The 23926-nt window shown below is 42.0% G+C and overlaps 2 protein-coding genes across 2 annotated transcripts in view; both read right to left on the bottom strand.

Moving 5' to 3' along the window:
- ttc9b (tetratricopeptide repeat domain 9B) overlaps positions 1–23926 on the bottom strand; it is a 35667-nt gene that overhangs the window by 10195 nt on the left and 1546 nt on the right. The window lies entirely within an intron of this gene.
- Positions 1483–3196, bottom strand: LOC117260022 (uncharacterized). The gene is made up of 3 exons (XM_078167509.1): positions 2882–3196; positions 2419–2705; positions 1483–1846 (listed from the first exon to the last, which is right to left on the bottom strand). Exons 1-3 carry the CDS (start codon positions 2965–2967, stop codon positions 1614–1616), a joined length of 606 nt encoding a protein of 201 aa, XP_078023635.1. The 5' UTR covers positions 2968–3196; the 3' UTR covers positions 1483–1613.

Here is a 23926-nt window from a genome sequence, read left to right as displayed (position 1 = left end):
GGAGCCGGTGGAGGTTATGAAGGACGGGGAGTAATGTAGTCAGTGTGTGAGATGACGAGATCTGGATATACTGTAGTTTCTTGAGTGTTTTGGCTGACAAACCATGGAGGAGACCGTTGCAGTATTCCAGTCTAGAAGTGATGAATGCATAGATGAGAGCCTCTGCAGCTGAAAAGGAGAGGGATGGACAGAGGCGGGCGATGTTTCAGAGATGGTAGAAGGCTTTTTTTGTGATGTGTTGGTCAAAGGAGAGGGTTTGATCAACGATGACACCAAGGTTACGGACATGGGAGGAGGAGAGCACAGTGCGAGCATCAGTGGAGAGGGAGAAGTTATGGGTGAATTTGATCACTACAATCTTTTCCTCACATTAAACCTCACCATAGTTACCGTTTGCAGAAGCTGTAGAAAGTGAGAATTAAATAATCGTTGACATATCGATGTATTCCAGTTTTTTTAAGGTCGTCCAGTATTGACTATTCTTGCCTGGTGATGCAGGCCAACTGTTAAACATGCAGCTGGTGACAAGGGATTACAAGAAGACATTGATTTCTTTTAAGGGTTAACAAGTAGAGCAGAATTGATTTGTTTCGATAAGCGGTGGATTAGTTGATTTATCAAAAGTCAATCAACAGAAAATTATTCCACAACTATTTTGATTAATCTGTTCAGTAATTTTTCAACATCCTCTGGTTCAAGCTCCTCAAATGTGAGGATTTGCCGTCTTTCTTTGTCACATATGATGATAAACTGAACATCTTTGGGTTTGCAACTGATGGTCAGATTGAACAAGCATTTTGAAAATGACTATTGCATGAGTAATCATTAGTTTCAGACTTAGTCACGAGCTAAACAGGTTGGGAACCACTGTGATTGCAGACACGGTCCATCAAGTCCATGTGTCCATCAAGATGCTGAAACCGTGCCACCTCCAGGGCTGCTTAGCTGAACACTCCCTGGAAGGCAATTCCTCTTCTGACATTAACACAATATCAGATATGGCCTGCTTATTTTATTTTGATTGAAAACGGAGCGCTCAAACGGCTTTTTAAGAGCACACATGAGATGAGAGAGGAGGAATAATGAGGTGTGACTGCACAAAGGAAATAAGTGGTGTGGACAAGATAGATTTGTCTTACAGTTTTTCTCGATTGTCAACACACGTTTCTCAATACAATAACGGCTTTCTCAATACTGCACACACAAAACTGAAAACTGCACACACAAAATGCTAAACCTGACACTCCCTTTGCAGGAAGACTCTTGCCATCAAATCTCTACATTGTGTTCACAAAATGGAACTCATGTTTTCATTTGCTACACACAGTCGTATTTTCCAATGACACATACCATTCATTGAGCACACACAACTAAGCTTTTGCTGCACACTACCAAGCATTTACAGCACATTGTAGTGCAAAATTGAAAACACTATTGTAAAATGGAACACACCATATAAATGACAATGACTCTGGAAAATAAGATATTTCTCCTTTTGTAAAAATGACTCAGTGTAGCCTACTTTTTTCATAAAACAAACTTACTGTAAAACAGCACACAAATATGCAGCCAAAAATGTCTTTTTATTGTACATGATTGAGGAATCATCATGATCAAGCATCATCATGCCTTCGGTTTCTGTCAGGCCAGAGGGCCTCGTCCACATCACAGGCAATGTTCTCCCTATCTAGACATCTCTGGAAGAACCGCCTTGAGTGGCGCATGAATCCCTGAATGGACTTGAGGCTGATGTCACCACAGGCTTCTTCCATGGCCTGGACGAGTGGGACCTGGCTCTGGGGGTTTCGCTCATACACCTTCCACCTCCAAGCAGAGAAGAACTCCTCTATGGGGTTGAGGAATGGAGAGTACGGCGGGAGGAATAACACCGTAAAATGTGGGTGGGCCTGGAACCACTGACGTACAAGCAGAGCCCGGTGGAAACTCACATTGTCCCAGATGACAACATAATTAATTCTTTGTGGATCATCAGTGTGATCTGGTGGAACAAGTTGTTCGTGGAGGTCATCAAGGAATGCCAGCAGCAAGTCTGTGTTATAGGCACTAAGATGTACATGGCGGTGCAGGACACCATGGTGATTTATTGCTGCACACATGGTTATGTTCCCACCACGCTGGCCGGGGACCCCAACAATGGCCCGCTGGCCTATGATATTTCTTCCCCTGCGCCTTCTCTTGGCCAGATTAACCCCAGCCTCATCTATGAAAATATATTCATATAGTTCATTCGCCGTATCAAGCTCCTGGATTCACTGAAACAAAAACAGAAAGAATGCAAGTTACTGTATGGATAGAGAGGTCAAAAGACACTGTAGAAAAGGAAAACAAAATATATTGCTGTACATCACAGGTAGGCTACATTACCTGTATGTCAGTGCTTACTGTAATGTATGGGACTTACAAGCACAAAGTCGCGCCGTAGCTCCTTCACATGGTCTGTGTTTCTTTTGAACGGGACCCTGGAGACCTGTTTCATAGCTAATGAATTCCTCTTGAGGACACAGTCCAGTGTAGACAGGCTGACATTCTGGATCATATTAAAAGCTGCATTATCTGCTAGGATCTTCTGTTTAATTTGTCTTAGGGTAACTGCATTGTTTTCACGAACCATGTTCACAATTAGGGTCTCCTGCTCTGGTGTGAAAACACGTCTTTTTCCCCCACTGTGAGGTTGTCTTTCGGTCCTGCAAAATATAACTACTGTGAGCACACTGTATTATATTGAAATGCAGTATTGTATTACAGTACACAGTATATACAGTACACAATGTATACAGTACACAAATACATAGTACACAAATGCTGTATTGTTTTACAGTACACAAGACAAATAGATTTATAGTAAAGTATAAACTAGTACCTGTTCTCCATCCTGAATGTTCTTATGATGGCACCAACTGTGAATCGGCTGAGATTGGGCTGGACCCTCAAGCCAGCCTCCCTCATGCTCAAACCATGGTTCAGCACATGGTCTATCACAGTGGCCCGAATCTCATTAGATATAATGGTTCTCCTTCTTCTTACTCCTCCTCCTCTCTGTCCTCCTCCTCCTGCACCTCTCTGTCTTCCTGCTCCTCTCTGTCCTCCTCTTCCTCCTCCTCTCTGTCCTCCTCCTGCTCCTCTCTGTTCTCCTGCTCCTTCTGCTCCTCTCTGTCCTCCTGCTCCAATCTGTCCTCCTCCTCCTCCTGCTCCAATCTGTCCTCCTCCTCCTCCTCCTCCTCCTCCTCTCTGTCCTCCTGCTCCTTCTGCTCCTCTCTGTCTTCCTCCTCCTCTTCTCTGTCCTCCTCCATGTCCTCCTTCTCTCTCTCCTCCTCCATGCCCTCCTTCTCCTCTCTCCTCCCCTCCTTGTCCTCTTTCTCCTTCTCCTTGTTCTCCTCCTTGTTCTCCTCCTCCTCCTCTCACTCTTAGACTTCTCCTTCTCTGGTTGCTCTCTTCAAGGTTCTCCATTGTTCACCAAACACAGAGGAGGAGGCTCAAGGCACTTATATGCTGCAGTCCTGATTGCTAATTGCTCACCAGACCTGAATTTGTTGAGTTTTGAACACTTGTGTGTTATAGGTTGATACCACTGAGTTGTCACATGAGAAGTGTGTGTAACAACAGAACATTGTGTGTAGTGTTTTGACAACAAGTTAATGTGCAATTGACTGCAGAGTATATTGTAGGTTGAAGCTTTGAGCTTTTACATGAGAGGTGTGTGCAACAACTGCACATTGTGTGTAGTGTTTAGACAACAAGGTGATGTGCAATTGGCGTCAGAGTGTAAAGAAGGAAAGTCAGAGTCTAGGGGAGTCATAAGGGAGTGTGAAGTAGTGACAATTCGGGTCGAGCGAATGGTACGTGAAGTTAAGGTTGTGCAAATTGTGCCAAGGTTTAGATTTTTGTGTGTTAACAATCGTGAAAAACTGTAATGAGGGGCTGGATGTGAGGACAGGGACAGAAGAATGAGCTGAGCTAGCTGCAACACTGGCTTTGTGTGACACCATTCAGTGTCAGCGTCATGAGTGTAAGTATCTCTCCCTCTTTCGGAGGAACCTCTGTCTCACTGCCAGAGAAAAAATAGATAAAACACAGGAAATTGGAAATTAACAGAACAGAAAAATTCATTTGAATTTCTAAACCCAGAAAAAAAAAGCCAACAGGTGCAAAGCAGCTGTCAACTGTGAGTGTGTGAATGCGCTTTTCCGTTGCTTGAATGTCGAATACGAGGTGCGGTGAGTGGGAGTGGTTAACACATGCTCAGGAACCCCACTGGTTTGCCTGAAGCATCATGTCTGAAAAAACAGAGCCTGCATAGAGACTCACTTTCATTTAGCTGACAGAGCGCCAAAGCCTGGGAGGAATAAAAGAGAGAGGGAGAGAGACAGGAAGCTGAAATAAGACAAGAGAGACAGGGGGCGAAGGAGGACAGAGATAGAGACAGAGGCAGCACTGACAACACAAAAATCCAGACACAGCCGGAGGAAAATAATGACAAGATTTCTGTATGAAAGGTAGAGGACAAGAGGAGGGAGATAAACAAAGGGGAGGAAGCAGAGAGAAAGAGCAGTGGAAGTGTAAAGGCTCCCACTCTCCTATGATACATGTTTTTAACTTCTCTTTCTCTACGTCACCTCATCTTCCCTCTGGACTCAGGCTCCCCGCCCCCTCTCTTCCCTCCTCTCCATCACACCAGGCGTAACACCACGATACGGCTAATTTAAAGCCACTCGTGGCCTTGCTGATTAGTCTGCTGTCCATCACCTTGTAATTAGTTCTGCCGGGAAGATAATGGCAGATGGAGAGACCCATCACTCTCACACAGACACACAGACACACACACACCCTCATTTCCTTACCCTCGTCCTTCACTCCTTTATTTCTTCCCGGCAGTGTCACCCTGCACTGCCCTGCCCTGCCCTCCTCCTCACCTTTCACCATATCTCCTTTACAAATGTCAGAACCCTACAACAGATTTATTTACAGAGACAAATGAAACCGTGCACAGTCATTGTCACGACCGAATAAAGACACTAAATGACCTCAAAGAGACACAGAACTTCTACAAAAAGACATAAAATGACTAAAAAGACATAAATGACCTCAAAGAGACAAAGAACTAGTACAAAGCGACATAAAATGACGACAGAGAGACACAAAACCACAAAAACATGCATTAAGACAACAAAGAGATACGAAGATACAAAGAGTCTGATAATCCGCCCGTGGCTGACGTCACAGCTCTCGGACAGTGTAGCCGGTCTCCTCAGGCCCACTAAGAATAGCTCCACCCAAGCCTTTTGCGAATGCCTTTCTCTGTTATTGAGGAGGACAGAGCTACAGTTCTCCGCTCGCTCCATCACAAGGGCTCGTTTGCACTGACATGACACAGCATTTACTCCAACTTCACCAGCCACCACCTGCATTATCATCTTTCCTTTCTCTTTGTTGTGTTGTGTTTAAATTTCTGAGAGGATGCTGCTTTTCATCAAGAGGAGGCTGTCACTCCCACAGCGCAGCAGATGAATGTCTTTATCTTTTATATCACACAAAAGGTGACACATATAAAACAGACTCTTCTCCCTAGAGGACGTATACATAATGAATGCTGTGATTTATCATTACACAGAGATGATAGAGGCTCAACTTGTCATCAAACACCATTTCACTTAAAACAAATGGTGTAGATGATGTCTTTGATTGTGTGTCACTGTAGCGGAAGACTAATGCAGCTCCATATGGTGTCAAAAAACCCTCATAATTACTCTCTCTCATGGCTCTTGTTTGACTGCGTATGTCTCAGAGGCCTCCACAGGCTCCTCTGGAGTAATGCTGAGACTGGCCTTACAAATGAAGCACTGACTGTTTTCTATGAACGTGACTATTCTGAGGAGTACAGGCTGAAATTGTATGAGGAGAGCATAGTTAAGGTTGAGACGTGTACATACTGTGTGTGTATTTTAGTGATGACAGGAACCCCCCATCATACCTCCAGAAGCGTAGTCTGCTGATACACCCTGAAAACTGTATGTTGCGTGCCAGAAATAGGTCCACATGTTGGGAATAACTCCTACTCACTTTCTTGCCAAGAGTTAGATAAGAAGATCAACACCAACCTTATGTGTGGATATTTCATAAAAAGATTACAGACAGTTAGCTTAGCTTGTACTGCATTCATGTCATTATATTCAGACCGTAATTATGGGCAATGGAGCCAGAAAAAACATGTCAGCCCCCTAGCTGTGAGAGACAATGTTACTGTTGTCAGAAATCCCCGATATCTGCGACTTGGCGACAAGAACTGCTGAAGAACCAGTGGAAAAATGGCCGGTGTCATGACATTGTTCCGATGGCCCAAAATTCTAAAGCCCTATTGGTCTGAAAAATGGCCAACTGGACCAAAAGCCCATTGCTCCGAAGTCCAGTTTCTCCAAAAATGCACAATCCTTGCAGTTTCAGCATTGTTGGAGCCAAACCTTGTGGCTGTTTTTGGCAACGTTTTTTTTTTTTTTTTAGTTTTTAGTTTTCTGGGCTTTTGCCTTTGATGGATAGGACAGTATGTTGGGTTTGAAGGGGGCAGAGAGGGGGGGGTGACATGCAGTGGGGGGCCCCAGGCCAGAATTTAGCCCGCGGCCGCTGCAGCAAGGACACAGCCTTTGTATCCACTGAGCCACGAGGCGCCCCAGTGATGTATGAGCCACCAAACTCGGGTGTTTTTACCAACCTGTTCCTGCTTTTCCAGCAGCTTTTGTGCCACCAAACCAAGAGCCAGTGTGTACATATGACTGACACAACATGAGGACATAATTATTTTTAAATAAGCCGCAATTCTGGACGAAAATATGCACATGCTGTGCAAAGGCTTTGACAGTTACAAAATGTGGTTTTACAGGGGGTATGTGTTAGGCAGTGAGCTTTAGAGGTGCTGGTAGGCAGATTTTGTACCTTTGGACGAAGCCTTGTGTTCTGTCTTTATGCCAAGCTAACTGGCTTCTACTTATAGCCTCATATTTACGTTACAAATATAAGAGTCATACTGATCTTCTCGTCCAATTTTTGTCAAGAAGGCAAGAGTTTTTCCCATTCTTTCTAAATATTACTTTAAAAACTCTAATTGCCTGTCATTTATCCTTACATTTGTGATGCTAACCTCACAGCATTTGTCTCACCCCCTCCAAAAACTCCCCTGGCACGATGATCCCCTCATAACACTGACACCGTATGTTACCCTTGTAAACTGCTGGTACATCAAACATATTAGCATGGATTACCCACAGTGCAACACTGATCCTGGGAGGGGAGTGAAACAGGAGTCAGATTATTCTGTTAGATCTGACAGAAAAAGAGGCAGAGAGAGATCAACTAACCCCATCCCCCTGTTTATTGTTTGCTAGAGGAGGAGCACACATTGTTCCAGACAGACTGTAGACTTTTACCTTCAGTGACACAGTATGCTGAGTGTTACCAGTGACACAGCAAGGAGATGACAACTTTACTTTATACCACATATTATCCTCAAACCCTAACCCATGCTTCATCATCTTCTACCCATCAAACACCCTCCTACATTGTTCTGCTCCTCCTAAAATAGGCGCTGACTCAGGATTAATGCTCATCTACTTAAATATTTATACAAGTGAGGAAGCTATCTGCTCCATGACTTCACCAAAGATGAAATCATTTAATGCTCTCCTTTGCCCATCGCAGTCTCTTCCTGTCTGTGTTGTAAGATCACAGTACTCAGGGTGGGTCTTTGTGGGGTTTCATGAGGCCTCTACAGGAAATGAAAAGCGGTTCATATAGTCATGATTTTATTTAACTCATTACAACTGGTATATTTATTTAATATCCTAAAGTGATCCGGGACTTTCTATATTGCTTTTGCTCTCATGAGTGAAACCAGGCATTCAAATCGTAGATAAGTACAGTTTAATAAAGAATCAAAGAGACTTTTATTGAGGTTTCATCCGTAGTTGAACTCCCTGACAGGGACATAATTTTGTTGTGGCCCTTAGCTAGGCAATTATCTGATCGGTGATGTCATCTGTGGACACTGGGCAGACTTTTGCCTGTAGCTCAGCAGATCTGTGGCTACTGTGTCCTGCTGCTGTCGAACAGCTTCTACCCACTCTAAACATGCACTCTCAAGTCAAACATTATAAAGTAAAATGAAGGCTGTGCTTGCTAATATTGATCTACTTCCTGTATGTTTGGATAATATATGTACAGTAGCTGTGAGAAACATGCATTATTCTGGCTGCAAGATAGATGAGGGAGTCTTTGGAAAGGTCAACAGAGAGAACTGCCAAATGGTTTGGCTCAGAATCTCATGAAGTCAGCCTTAATCTGTGAGGTAGTGAAGCTTTTCCTCTAAGTACCAGGAGTAAATTAATGGTGAAAGCATGAGCTTTCATAATTTCCTTAAAAGATAGAGCCACGTGTTGGCAGCCTGTTTTCATTTAATATGGATCAGTGCTCCCCCCCCAGATTTGCATATCCAGCAGAGCGTCATTAAGATTCATTTGGAGTCACCTTTGTGTCCACCTGATGTAAGTCCAATATTTACTCTTCTTTAGCTCTGCTTTTGGTCTCTACCCACTCCTGACAGAAATATCTTTAGCTGCTAAATGCTCCACTATGTTAGTGGCTAGTCGCTAACAGTGTCTGTCTCCTGTTTGAGGATGGAAAGGTAGCATACAGTGGGGATTTTTAAAGCTTTCTGTGCTGAAAACAGCTGCCTGCTGCAGCCGAAAACTGTGCTGATTAGAGTGGTGGGAGGTAAAACTGGGTTGGCTGTTTTATTTTGGTGTCTTTGGGCAAAAACCTCCTAATAAACTTGAAACATATTGTAACTCAAGTGATCTGAGAGAACACCAGACTTCTGCACCTTCTCTTTGCTCGGTTTTCAGACTTTATAAAATCATATGATTGGAGTCTTTGGCCAATCGCAGGTCATTTCAGACATCAACCGCCTACACTGCAAAGCAACCCAAAAAAGGAAAAACAGACCTATTGGAAAGAGAGTCTGAAAATAAATGCAACATTTGTCAGTATCGGCAAAGCGTTTCAGAGATGAGACAAAATGCTGCTAATACTTTAGCTTTCTGCTAACCAGAGCCAAAGACTCTTAGCTGTGGCTTCGAGTTCACGTTTATGTAGCAAACATTAGCTAGAGCCTTGAATCACAGTGTGTCATCCACCTTACTCCATGCCACTACAGACCACTTCACCAGGAGGAGAGCTAGCAGCAGCTCTGGAACTGGACCCCCAATCAGCAGCTGCAACAACCCAAATCCAGCCAGCGCAATCCCAACCAAACAGCCCAGAATGTTGGAGGTGCGCTGTCCAAATACAAGCTGCTACAGCTGCTCACGGAAGGTCTGGAGCTGCTACATGCTCTCTTCCTGGCAAGCAGTCCACAGTGGCGGGGAGCATGGCAGCAGGACTGTGGGATGGCTAGCTAGCTCATTCTGTTTTATCTGTGGTCTGATGAACAGAGAGAGAGAGAGAGAGAGAGAGCAGGGCAAAGACCGGCTGAGTGAATGTGCCGCGTGCAAATCTACAGTGAAATACGATTAAATAAATCAATGTATGAGAAACACTGAGTTACTGTATAACATGCAGGTATATGCCAGTGGTGATCTGACAGGAAGGGCTTAGGACAGAAATAGACAGAAGCCTCGTTTACACTGCCTCTTCAAGGCGGGAATTTCACGCTGTTAAGCCGCCTTGCCGTTCTCTATAAAAGGTAGAGTCGTAAAATGGGGGGACAGAGTTGTCTCGCCTTTAACCCAGCAGCAGAGGTAGCAACAGCACCAAAACGATAAACGGGACAGCAGGCAGGACGGGATTATGGATGGCACAGGTGTAACTTTTTGATGATGAGTTATGCTTACAACCCAATGCGGGAGATATAAAAAGATAAAAAGTAGCTGTTAGCAGTTAGCAACTAACTCAAAGAAGAAGAACAGCTGCTGAGAGCTCCTTACCCTCTGAGCAGAGGACGCGATCAGCCACCATATAACAGAGAATGCAAAGGCAGCATGAAGACACGACTTCACAGTGGCCCTATAGTGCCATCTCTGTGTAAAAAGGACTAGAGTTAGACGGGGAGTGCTGCAGATTCACATTGTGGCATTTTTTATGTTTGCTTTTTTTTAATTAAACAATAAGTGAGTTTTCATTCACTTGTTTTTATTCATTACAAATCTTCCAAAATAAAAGTATACCACAAAAAAAAAATTGGCTGAGGTAATAAAGTTGCTATATCAATAAAAACAAAATGCAACATGACATACATGTGACTTAGATGTGCCTGAAGAGACAAAAACATCAGACCTGTGTTGAAAGACTCAAACTGATATTCCTCAAATTAATACATGAAACAAATTTATGAACAATATTTTTGTTATGTTTTCCACTTTTCACTGGTGCACTTAATTAATTTTGTAATCCTGCTGCAGTGTCTTTCTCTGCAATGGTTTAACGGCACCTGACAGCAAAAATAGCGCCACCAGCTGTTTACCTTGATGTGTATAGCAGTGGTAAATGGAGACATACATTAATCTGCATTTTCTTTTGCAGTTTTCTGGAAATTTAAATTTAAATTAGCGCTACATTTAGATGGAAAGGGACAAACCCTTCAAAACTCCTTAGAGCTGGATAGTAATTATCTGTGGGTTCATCACTACAAATAGTCTCTTTCACAGCCATTTAATCCACTGAGAATTATTGGTTATAGCAGCTTTAAATATCACATTTTAACACCAAATGTTGCTTTGAAACATATCGTTGTTGTTGTTTTTTTTTCCCTGACAGCACTGGTGTGAAAGAGCTGGTTAACCTGATCCATTCAGGATCCCCGTCAGCAAAACAGGCTCAACACAACCTTTACATTTCACTGCCATCACAAACAGGGTGTAACAAGGACGAGTTTTCAATGTCAACCCCCGGCAGTGCATGTAACAGAGCAGGCAAAGCTCAGATAGCGACCAACATGGGCTTTTTATCAGCATGGCGCTCCACGGATAAATATAAACAGCCAGTTGGTTTACTCTGCATCGTCCACTGGAGCACAGGGTGTTAGATATGCGCAAATAGCTTCAGCAAATTCTCATTACTGATGGCTTAAAGGGGATGAATATTCTGCATTTCTCCATCTTCCACTCTCTCTCCCCCTCTGAGGGTGTCAGGAAAGGGCATCTGTTTCAGTTTCCTCTCAGCTGATGCCATGACTTTCAACTACAGCCTAAAAAAGCTTTGACAGACAATTTCAATTTATTCATTACTTCACACAACTGTCAGTCAACATCAGAAAATGATTACAGTCCAAAAATCTAAATCACACACATACATATTAAACACAACACATATTACTAATACAACAAAAGCATTGTAATAAATTCCTGAGGTATCAGCAAAATGTGATAAATGTAATGCCAAAGATTCTTCAGTGCAAATATTTATTTCCTGTTTCAAGTTAAATACTGGGATTTTTATTTTTTTGGAGCAACCAGGCCCCATGCTGATGATTTTTGGCACATCAGAGACACGAACCACATTAAATATGCTTTGATACAGCAAAGAAAGTTCCTCTACAACACTGGAAAACATCTGAACCACATTCATTACAGCATTGGCCAAATAAATTATAAGGCACCGTGCAGCTGCAAAGAACCAGGTTTACTGGTCGATATTTTTGGTTTTTGGTTAGTTGTTTCGACAACTACACCGTTGTGAAATTTGGTGCAGAAATCTATCAGTGCCCACTGCCCAGAGAATCAATCCTAATAACTCTGGTGACACCCTGACTTTTGCTGTAGTGCCACAGTCCTTTCAGTAAAACATCTCATCAGTTGTCGCCTGGATTGCAATGCATTTTGGTTGCAAACATTCATGTCACCCACAGAACAAACTGTAAAAGGCTATCCTTGATGATCCCTTAACTTTGCATGTTGCACAGATCATCAGCTCAAAATATAAATTTGTACATTTCTATGACCAAATATCAGCAAAACTAATGTTGATAGCTGGGCTTTGTGTCTGGTGCTGATTAGCAAATGTTAGCATGCTAACACACTAAACTAAATGTGATCATGGTTAAAGTTCCTGTGAAATGTAGGGTTGAACCCAATACTCAGATTAAATGAGTATCGGGTACAGATAATGTACAAGTAAAATGTGTCAGTATCTGTAATCCTGATGAGGGGAAATCCTCATTTGGGTACACAGGTGTTCAATGTCTTACTCTTTTGATCAAAACTGACCTGATGCTCAACTCCGAGACTGTTGTATGTAAATAGTTTTCTAATAAATAATAAATGCAGCAACTTCTGATCAACCTGTATCAATTTCAGGATTAAAATAACAACTCCAGATTAGGTCCCACCCACTTGCTATATAAACCCTGCCCATTACAGATACATACAGATAATGGTGAACTCGCTCATCAGTGGCCTAAGGTAGTTACAATGGGCCCCAGTGCACGCTATTATGAGGGGCCCTATTACGCCCTAGTTACAAGTTATGAAGCGCACACACACACACACACACACACACACACACACACAGAGTTTTAGGTGTATATATATTTTAGCAACAGTGTGTCTTACTGCCGCTTTCACATTACATCCACTTGCAGATACTTGATATTGGACACATTAACATACATATTACACAGCAATCATCATTACATATCTGTTTAAGACAAACCTACAAAAGAAAATAGGAAATTATTAGTTTAACTTGATAGTTTTTTTATTGGTAAATTATGTTTTTTTAAATAGTTTATGCAGAATAAGTTTATAATTTGTTATAGATTGACACTGCTTTACAAAACCAGAAAACCATGATGGAGATGGGGTTGCCTTATTTAGGGCATGTATGGAAAATAGCACTATTTTTGTTTTAATGTGAGTTCTTCTTTGAGCGTATTTCAGGTGGCAGTCGGGCCCCTCCACCCCATGGGCCCCAGTGCAACCACACTGCCTACACTGTCTATATTTACGCCCCTGTTGCTCATCCCTAGTGAAATGGAAATTAGAGTGTCTTTAGCTTCTGTACCGTAACTTTACCCAGTGAAACAGAATATTTTGGTTGCGTTAGAGTTAAAAGAGCAATTTAAATGAAATCCTTTGCTTTTGATTAGACTGCTTAATACGGAGCTACAGTACAGCAGAGTCTGCAGCTGAGCAGACTGCTGGCTCCACACACACCTCTCTCAAAGTTCAGGAGGAGGAAGAGGGCGAGATGAATAAATTAAGACATCCACAAAAACAAAGGTTTGCCCACTCATATCCAAACACACCTCTCCGCCTATCTCTCTCCATATTCCTCTGTTAACGGTGACGTGTGGGTTGATATGACCCTTGTAACTAGCTGGTTGCCCAAAGTCTCATATGACTGGATGAACTTTTGTAAACGCAGAGTGCAGGATGAGTCATCAAACATCTGAACCCCTTTTACCTGGTTTTACAGAACTTTGAAATTACTTCTGCTAGTGTCAGCGTGTTAGCATTTACCTCTTCTCTGAATCTGTTTATTTGTTGTTGTTCATTATGTTCACTAAAATTGGAGCACTCATTTGTACCAACTTTGTGAACACTTACGGGGCTTCAATTAAAAATAGATGTGACCAAAAACATATTAAAGAATGTGTACGTGTTGCCATCATGCTCTCTTCTTCTGCCTCCCTCTCCCTCTGAGTCCTTGCTTGTCCCCTCTCTTTTCCTTCTTCCTGACAGATGACTGAATCTTATTTACTCTTGTGACAGGAGTCATCTTGGCCTGTCAGGGCTCTGATATAAATCAGTTTGGTCTGGATTGGATTTTTCAGCGTCCTCCCCCTCTCAATAAAAAAAAAAATTAATAAAAATGCAGCTCTAAAAACCCTCCCTTCACTACTCAGAGGTCATAGAGCCAAACATTTTCCTCCTCCCTTTCCCTACTTGTCACTATCCTTCACAGTCTTCCTCCTCTGTCGTATAATCTCATCATATTTAAGAGTTCTGTCCAGTTTCTCCTGCTCCCTCCCCCATTTTAGCCTCTGCATCTTTTCTACTGACTCACCCCTTCCCCATCCTCTAAATCTCTCTGTCTCAGCTGTGAGGTGATTCGTACGGTTGGTTCAGAGAAGACAGTACAGTGTGAGTGGTACAGTAGAGGGAGTGCCAGTCGTACTCCCGACAGCAATGCCATGCCATCTGCAGCCCTGGCACACGACAGCTCTCATTCGGCTCTGGCCACCCCTCCAATGGCATTACACCAACCAAACCTCCCCCCATCCCCCTTCTCACCCTCACATGGCATTTCTTTCCCTCCTCTTCCTCCTCCATCCTCCTACAAGCACATTGCACAGTGCATTTCTGCTCTCCAAAGCACCAGCCGAGTCCTTTTCATCTCCCCACCGCTTATACAGCCCTGCTCTCTCCTCATCTTAACCCCTCTATCTCACATTTCTTCTCCCCATCTCATTTCGTCCTCACTCTCATCTTCTGCCGTTATCTTGTGCACTCCACCACGTCCCCTGGTGACCGAGCTGGCAGGAGATGAAAGGGAGGAGTTTTCTGCTCTGTTCTGCTTTTGTAAGCAAGCCTCGACTGTTCGCTAGCAGTGGGTTGGAGTGGACTGGTGAAACCAGCCTGTGTGTGGTGTTACACATCACTGACATTATTCTAATGCGACCCCCATCTGAGGCAAGACTGGGCTTAGAGGCTGTTGATGTGGTGAGTTTTCAAGGCTGTTGAGGAAGTGCAGCGTTAGCACTACATGTCTTGATTGATGTCAAAGGCAGTGCTTTTTTCCAGCAAGGAACAGACGTTGATGCCACTAACGGACTAATTAAATCTTTAGTGTGCGGCCTGTAATTGCATGTCACGGTTCAAAAGTTAATTGATGTTCCTGTAGCTCTGAGTACAGGACACATGATGGGAAACATATTTACAGCTGGTATTGACATGTGATCTGTATCTGGATACGCTACAGGGATAGCGACAGAACAATCCATCAGTTTTTGCATTTACACCTGCTGTTAAAATGTGTTCTTGTTATCTCGATTGTGAAATTGTGATCGCATCTCAGTATGGAAATGAGTTAGGTGTCAACTAACGTGGAGCGTCCCAATAGATATTCTTTTAATAACAGTGGATCAAATGACTAGTGTGTAGTGTAGTGGAAAAGGGGTTGTTAATAGTTCAAACCCTCATCACCTGACTCTGCAGTTCCTTCCAGCTAATAGGAGCATTTTGGCGTTTTTCAGGTAGTTTTTGTCACTCCCATAGTATCGTTTTTAGCAAAAATTAGTTCCAAAAATCTCTGCAGGCTTCCTGCTAAACACCAAATAGCAGTCAGATGTCACTTTGAGCTCATTTATACCTGCTATTATCATGCATCTTGAGCAAGCTGATCACAAGTAGACAGCTCTATGTCTGTGTTCACACCTGACATAAGAATGTGTCTCCATGCATCTCATGTGACCACTTGTGATGGGATCTTTCTCACTCTACATGCAGATAAACACAGAAATCATTCCCGTTTGCAAAGACCAAATTCACTGCTGGAGTTTTGCTGCTTTTACTGCTGCTTTTTTTTTTTTTAAAGATTTTTTTTTTTTGGCATTTTTACCTTCATTAGATAGGAGGGAGGGGATGACATGCAGCAAAGCGACAGGGTTGGAAATGAACCCCCAGCCGATGCGACAAGGACATGGCCTTTGCACATGGTACACAACGTAATAGGGCTAATTGTTAGCATCTCACATCTAACATTACCCAACGTTATTAATGACAAAGTTGCGCCATTTCAGCACTAATGTGAGTTTGTTGGGATTGTTTAACAGTTGCTGTTGCTGTGTTAGCTTGTGCTAACCAAGCAGATGTTGAACTGACCGTTCTCCAGTAGGAGAGCAGCTCCAGAGACGGTCCTTTAGCTCTGCGTCTGTGCAACTGCAGCAACAGAAAGTTTTCTTATTTGGTGAGGTGTCACATATACAAGGGTGTCAGCTGAGTAGGCAGTCCTTTAATGTGGCCGAGGACACATTAGTGTACACACTGTTGAAAGAATGTGGCCACATTCAGCCCAGACCACCTCCGACTGTAGTCTGAGGCCCCCTTTACACCTGGCATCAACATGCGTTTTTTGCGATTGGATTACCGCATACTTTTATACCTGGTCTTAATATGTCTCTGGTGTCCACATCCAGATCCGTTTGCTATCCGCTCATGTTCAGCTCCCATGACGTCACATCCTCCTCTTCTTCTTCTGCAAACATTTCCAGCAGCAGACTACAACATCATATCCTGTGTGCCACAATAACAATAAGATGTAGCATCCGTGAAGTCGCTTTATTGTATGGACACTTTTGTTGGACCAAATGGAGAGCAGACACTCACCATGACTCCACCCTCGGCTATCATCCGTGTTATCTTTTTCTTGGCAGTCGCTACCCGGTGAGGGTTATTGTTGTTGTCTTCTTTCTGTGTCCAGCTGGTGCACCTCGCTTACGCATTTTCGCCTACGGAGTTGTTGCATGTGGATTGGAGACGCATTTGCGTTTGTGTTCGATGTGGTCACAGTGCGTCCCTGACCACCTTCAGAGGTGGTTTGGCGGATTGGATAACAATCCATCCTCATTGAGTTTCGAGTGTTTTTACACCTGTACTTTCATGGGGTCAAGAGCAATCCGATTGCAATCCGATCACAAAAAACGCATGTTAAAGCAAGGTGTAAAGGGGGTATGAGTGATCAGATCTCAAGATGCATTGAGAATCCATTCGGTGCATTCACCTGTACTTAGAACTGTCCAATTATGATCTGATCACCCAGGCACATTTTATTTCCATGTGAACAGGAAATTATAATTAAAAGTGGAGTTTATTGTAGATAAGACAGCATGAGATGCATGTCATAAACTACAACAGCACAGTGGGAAAAAAGATTTATTTACCGGCTGTTCATAATCTGTCTTAAATAAATGCCTTAAATTATCCGACCCATAGCTCCCTCTGCACGTAAATATAAAAACCATTATTAAATGCACATTTGTTTCACTGCAGAAAGTAATTGTTTTTGTTTTCTTACAATCGTTTAACAATTTTTAAAAAATGTGACGAGTGGGTGGAAGTTGCTGGTTCATCATAATGACAAGCGGAGCCACTGTGAGCTGCAGCAGTTGTATAAAAAGGTGGCTGGTGTTACGAAACAAACAATTTCCCTCATCCCCTCCTGCTGGGTCTCCGTTAGAGCCGTAACTTATGAGTCATTCACAGATTGAGCCGGTCAGGAGGAACAAAGGGAGATTTCAGGCAGAGATCAGAGCGAGCAGAAGTTAATGAAAAGTCAGAGTGATCGCTCTCACAACAGGATCACATCATCCTGCTCCCTGTTTTAGTCTCTCTACACTTCCTTATGTACATTTAAAGCAATTAAAACTCAGTATGGCTCCTAACCTGGTTGATACAAGTCTGTCTGTGTGGTGTTCATATAAAGAGACTAGCTGCTGTGGAAAGTGCGTCTTCATGATCAATATCAGGAAAAAGAGCAAACGAACTGCAGTCACATCTCTTATTTCTGTTTGTGCCTCTCAGTGTGTTTGTGGTGGGTGGATGGATGGCTGAGACGGACTGACAGGCAGTCTGCCTCTGGCCAACATGTTGCACCACTGTGAACTGCAACAGACACAGACGTTGGTGGTGGTGTAACCCATTTAGATACAGCCCTACAGGGACACACAGACTCAGGGTGTTTCCTTAACAAGGCCAGCAAATAGGACATTCATCATCCATCGTCTTTCTGTTTGACAGAATCAGGTAACATTACTTGTCGTTACTGAGAATTATTTCTCTGTTTTTCTCCTCTTTAACCACATTCACTCCCCTATATAATGTTAAAAACTCATAATTCTCTGCTGCTGGCATCTTTCCTAAAAAAAAAAAATCCTGAATCATTTCCTTTTTTCTCTGCTCCTCTCATATCCTCCTTTTTATATATTTTCCTCCTATTACATCCTCTCATCTTGTATCTATCCATAAGCTGAGCTGGTGGAGGAGTCACACAGCGTTCACTAACAACTCCTCACTCATCAACATTTTAAAAAGTTACTGTGACTGACACAAGGCACCAGTGGTGACAGAAGTAAAAAAAAACTACACTGTGAAAATGCTCCATCACAGGTAAAATTCTTGTACTGAAGTTCCCCAGGCAAAATGTTCTTCAAAAAAAGTGAATCAAAAGTAGAGCTTCAACTAATGTAAAAAAAAATGTATTCTTAAGTCTGAAAATACTGAACTACACCATCACAGGTTCCTTTAGCCAAAGGTGATGTCTTAAAATTGCTTGTTTTGGCTGCAACAGCCCAAAACCTTGAAGGTAAACTTAAGTATTTTTGAGCCTGGCCTCTATTGTCCCATGTTTTGTGTCTAAGTGACTAATGGAGATAATAATCTTTAAAATTGGTCCAGTACTGAGAGGGACTGCAGCAGCAGCAGCAAAACAGGCTGCAATTTAATCTCTTTTTATGTTGTGCACCATCAATTTAGGTCCACTAAAAGTGCTTGTTTTTGCTACTGATGGGCTCAGATTGTTATTTTATGTGTATGGCAACATTATAGAAAAGACCCTACAGAGAAATAAATGTTTTTCTTTACCTTTTGCTGTTTCTGTCAGTTTGTTAGTGTGTGTAACTAAGTCTCATTCAAGAAGTCTTGTGTAGAAATCTTGGTGACTTTTCCACATTGTTGAAATCAGATAAATATTTAGTCATGACATTGAGAAGCTTTTCGTTAAGACGGAGCTACACTTCCTGTACTCCAACACAACAAGTTCTTCCTAGCACTTCTCTCTCCAACTCTCACCAAAATTTCCACCATTGTTTTCACTTCTCACAAAATTTTTAAGCCTGAGCAAGACTTGGTCACCATTATAAACAGACCAGCAAAGGGTAAGGAAAAATATTTCATTTCTCTGTAGGGTCTTGCCCACAATGTTGTCAGAAACTTCTAATAACAACTTGAGCCTGTCAGCTGCAAAAATGACGGTTCACAATTGCCTGTAGGGATTACATTGTAGCCTATTTCGCTGCTGTTGCTGCAGCAGTCCCTCTCAAAACTGAACCAATTTCAAAAATTGTTGTCTCAATTGGACACTTAGACACAAAAACACAGGAAAATAGGGTCCAGTTTCAAAAATACTCAACCCCTTTAACATATTCAGTTTACTATCACAAAACACAAGGAAAAGCAGCAAATCCCTCACAACTGAAACACTAAGACCAGAGATTATTTGTCATTATTGATTTAATAATTACTTTCAATCAGCTGGCAGATTAATAGACACATTTTTCCAGTTCTAAGCAAAAGTAAAAGTACTTAATTTTAGAAAAATGGGCACTGTTAGTGTTATAATTATTCATATTCTTACTGGATAATTATAATTTACTCTTGTAGTTGCATCACATTTCATGAGCTCATCCTGTTAGGGTCGTGAAATTTAGGGTCGTGAAAATTGCACAAAATGGAAATATTCAAGTAAAGTACAGGAACTTTAAAACTGACTATCAAAGAAAGCTTGTCCTTACCACAACAAAGTCAAGAAAGCACACACACACGCACACCAATACACTCCCCTTAAACAAAATCAGCAATGTCAGCAATGGGCATGGCAAGAACGGCAGGACGAGCAGCGCTGAAAGCAGCTCCCTCCTATTCTTACTACACACACACACACACACACACACACACACACACACACACACACATACACACACACCACCACCGCATCCCCTCAGCCAGCTGCTGTTCCTCAGGCCTGTGAATGCTGAGACAAACAAACAAACAAACACACATACACTTGTATACGTGCACTCCCACTCACACACTGATAGGCAGTCCCTCTCACATGTGTGACTGGTGCTGCTGCTTATTTGTTTGTTGCCCTCCTATCATGCGTCAGAACCACAGACAGTCGTCCAATCACATGGCAGCTCCTCACTCATAACCACAGCGACCGCCGCCTGCCCGGCAGAACTCTGGGTAACCAGGTGGAGCCGCACAACAAACACCAGCAGCTGAATAGCTATGCAACCAATGAGTCACTGCTTGATTTCTGTCAGTGAGTTTTAAATTTGTTTTCAAGCTGGTCTTAAAAAAGAAATTGAGACAGCAAATTGACTGCCATTTTGTTTTACTTATCACAGATTAAAGCAAAAAATAGCCTAATAGCAACCTTGAATATAAAATTACAATAATACATAGTACAATTGTGCAAATATATTCAGAGCTGGTGGGAGCTTATCATATTATCTCAAGTAAATATATTTACTAAAAAAGACATGTTCATCCCAGTGAGTCAAACATTTTTAGGTTTGTTAGAAGAGCATTTATTTCAAATGATATGTGAATCTAAACAAGTAAGAATAAGTATTTTATTCCTCAAGTTGTGACAGATACAGATTTTGGTTAAGTTATTTGTTATAATTCATCCTGATGAGAGCTGTGAACCAACTCAATATGAGCGTTACAGAGAGATGACGATGACACTGATGAGACGATATTAAATTCAGCCAAATGTGGACTATTAAATTCCAATTTTAGGTGGATTATTAAAAGGCAAGGCTGTGATGGTATATGTTTCTTTTATTGTCAAATCCCTGTGAATTCTGCACAAATTTGTAATTTTGTCCAATCACTGCAACTTCACCGCAAATTTGACGATTTAAAACAAGTAAAATCTTATATTACAGAGTTACATGCAGCGTATTGATTCCCTCAGCTCCTATTCACTCTGTTTAGAATGAGACTCACACACACAGTGACAGGACTAAATGTTTATCACCACACGACTAACATTAACATCCAATGGCTAATGCTACCCAAAGGTTTCTGATGGGTTTAATGACTGAGTTGAGCCATTTCAGTGTTGGTGTGAGATTGTTGGGACTGTTTAATGGTTTTGTATTGGATGTTAGCCACTGCCGCTGTGTAAGCTCATGCTAACCGGGCAGAGAGAGCTGGAGGAGAGCGACTCATGGAGGCGGAAATGGTTCCAAATCTGAGAGCCATTTCACTTGCAGCTGTAATTTCATTGCAATAACAAATGCCTAAAAACCCTGCAACATGCATTGCAATTTTTTTTTAGAAAAGATGCCATGAAATCAGGCATTTTAGGCCACAACAATCTCAAAAAAAGCCTGGATAATCCTGGAGCAACTGACTAAGAAGCAACAATTAACTGATCCTATTGACAAGTTCTGCCTGTGTAGCTCTTCATCCTCTTTATCCTCTGCATCATAGATCTCCATTGTTGTACAACCACTATTAAAACACATCGCTGAGCCACGTGGTTACATTAGGTTACACCATCCTGCTGCTGGACACATGCACACGAGCTCCAAATGTGTATTAATCCACAACTTAAAACAGTCCCCAGTAAATGCTCTATTCTTTCTTGTTTTGTTTGTTAAAAACCACAGTGCACAGCTGTTTTGGGAAACTACTGAGCCTATTCTAAAAATGAAACCACATGTTTGTGAGCAGTTTTCTTTAAAGATTTCCATCCTCAGGAGAAACCAATGGGCTGCGGTGCGAGACAGATGGGGGAGGGAAGTTGGAAAGTACCGGGAGGCAGACTAACATGTTGGTTTGGGTCTTTTCATGGGATTTGTGGCATTTTTTAAACAAAGATAGCTACAAGGGGAAACCATAACATGACAGAAAGCGAGTGGAGTTTATGGGGGTTTAAGGATGATGATGTGGCGTAATGTGGAGCAGACATCTTGAGTCATTAAAATGGTGATGCACATCAGCAGAGATATGAATGTAAATATTCTATAAAGCACCATGTAAACATGTTAATCACAGTAAAGCACATGCATTACTGTAGCCAGTGTAAACACAGTCATTGGTGGTAAAGCAAGAGGTTCCTTTGTGTGTGTCTGTGAGTGCGCATGTGCACACACTCCTGTTTGTAGCAGCAGCGAGGGGCGGGTATGAGATTAATACAACAACAGGGAAAAGGCCCCTGCGATGGTTGCCATGGTAAATATGGCCCCCTGTCGCGTGCTGGCAGTCCCTTCCTCCCCCTCTTCTCCCCTCTCTGTTCCTCTGCTCTCTACTACTCCTCTCTTATAACTGACTTTCTTGTAATTTCACCATATCTCCTGCTTCTTACTTCATGTTTCTCCCCCCCCCCCAATTCTCCTTTTCCCTTCCTTTTGTCACCCTGCCTCCGTCTCTCCTTCCCTCCCCCATCCTTCCCTTCACGCCACAGTGGCCTCCCCACAGGCTCCAGACAGGGCCCCGAACGCTGCGCAGAACAGGGCGACCTTCAGGCTGACAGGGCCACACCTGGACACAAGCGAGGAGACACAACATCACCGCTGCCCCCGCCATGACCCAAAATCACAACCATGTTATAGGACTTCACTGATGTCCTATAGGTTATGTGATATAACATGATCATTGTCTCACTCCTGGATGTCAACATTCATTATGATCACCCGTTCACTCTGCATACTGAGCACACGCTGTCGTCATAATTACAGTTTTACCCCCAAGCTACAGGCAGCTATATATTCGTAATTACAGTTTTTGTTATATCACTGTAGTGTATTTCTTGATACAGTAAATCCTGATGAACTGTTTTGTTGCTTAAACTGAAACTACAAAACAATTTTAAGGCATATTTCGTCCTGAATACTCTCTGAAACTGAAAATCTAGCTTGATGGTGATGAACAGTAACTGATAGAGTAACTTACTCGTCTTTCAGTGACTATATATGATGATATATTGAGCATAGTTTCCACCATGTGAACACATACTGTATTTATGATACATATTCAAAACTTATTGTTCACTCACTGGCCTTTTCCAGAGCTTTTTGCCATACAAAAGGATATTAAATATGATCAAAAGCTCTGGAAAAAGGTAAGAACCTTGAGTTTATAATATTTCATCTGAGGTAATATTTGGTTTGGTCTAACTTAATCTGTCTGTCATTATCACATGTTCTATAGGATTTATTTTATTGATGGTTCTGCAAGATTACGCAACCCAAAACTACAACTAACATGAATATTATACAAAATGTTGAATATGTCAGGTAAATTATGTTTGATTCTGCCTGCAAAAATGTATAATTTTGGTATATTTCACAAATATATAAGTTTACAATAGAGCTGAAACGATTAGTTGATTAACTGATGAGTCGATGGCAGAAAATTAATCATGAACTACTCTGATAATCCATCATGTTTTAATCAAAAATGCCCAACATTGTTCCAGATTCTCCTGTGTGAGAAATCGCAGATGTTCCTCTGTTTTATATTGTTTGAAACTGAACATCTTTGTTCCCGGTTGTTGGTACAAGACATGAAAAGACGTCATCTTTTTAGCATCCCCCAGCTGAACGATGGTCTCCAAAGCTTTACTGATAATATTGTAGCTCCAAAAACACGCTTTGAACACATCACAAGGGCTAAAAATTAAACTAAATATTTTCATTTTTAACTTAAAAGGGACTTCTGATAGGGTGCTACAGTTAGGCATATTTAACTTTAAATTTTATGATTAGTCACATTTTAAAAAGCTCAAGTCACATAAAACATCACGGAAACAGTCAGGGAAATCTACTGCAATACTCACTTTCATAATGCAGTTTTTCTTTAGACTACATAACACCAATCATGCTAATTTTTTGTTAACATGCCTGCAATTACACACACTGAGCCAACATAACATCCTGGCTTGCTTACACACACAAGCAAAACTACAAAAATACATTAAATTTGTCTCAGCATCAGCACATTTGACATTTTTTAGTATCGTCTGACATAAGCCTGACGATTAATTGAGAAAATATTCAATAATAAAATAAGTTGTCAGTTAAATAGGCCTATTTTTGGAGTCACAACCTACAGCAACTGAGTGTAATGAC

The sequence above is a fragment of the Epinephelus lanceolatus genome, chromosome 4 (genome assembly GCF_041903045.1).
Source record: "Epinephelus lanceolatus isolate andai-2023 chromosome 4, ASM4190304v1, whole genome shotgun sequence".
Taxonomy (NCBI): domain Eukaryota; kingdom Metazoa; phylum Chordata; class Actinopteri; order Perciformes; family Serranidae; genus Epinephelus; species Epinephelus lanceolatus.
This window is presented reverse-complemented; position numbering and strand designations above follow the sequence as displayed.

Bases quoted from the DNA above. Each gene is read 5' to 3' on its own strand.
- LOC117260022 (XM_078167509.1), bottom strand. From the start codon at position 2,967: ATGAGGGAGGCTGGCTTGAGGGTCCAGCCCAATCTCAGCCGATTCACA. The intron at 2,706-2,881 runs GTACTAGTTTAT...TATATTTTGCAG, and splicing joins ACATTCAGGATGGAGAACAG to GACCGAAAGACAACCTCACA. The intron at 1,847-2,418 runs GTCCCATACATT...TCAACCCCATAG, and splicing joins GCGCGACTTTGTGCTTGTAA to AGGAGTTCTTCTCTGCTTGG.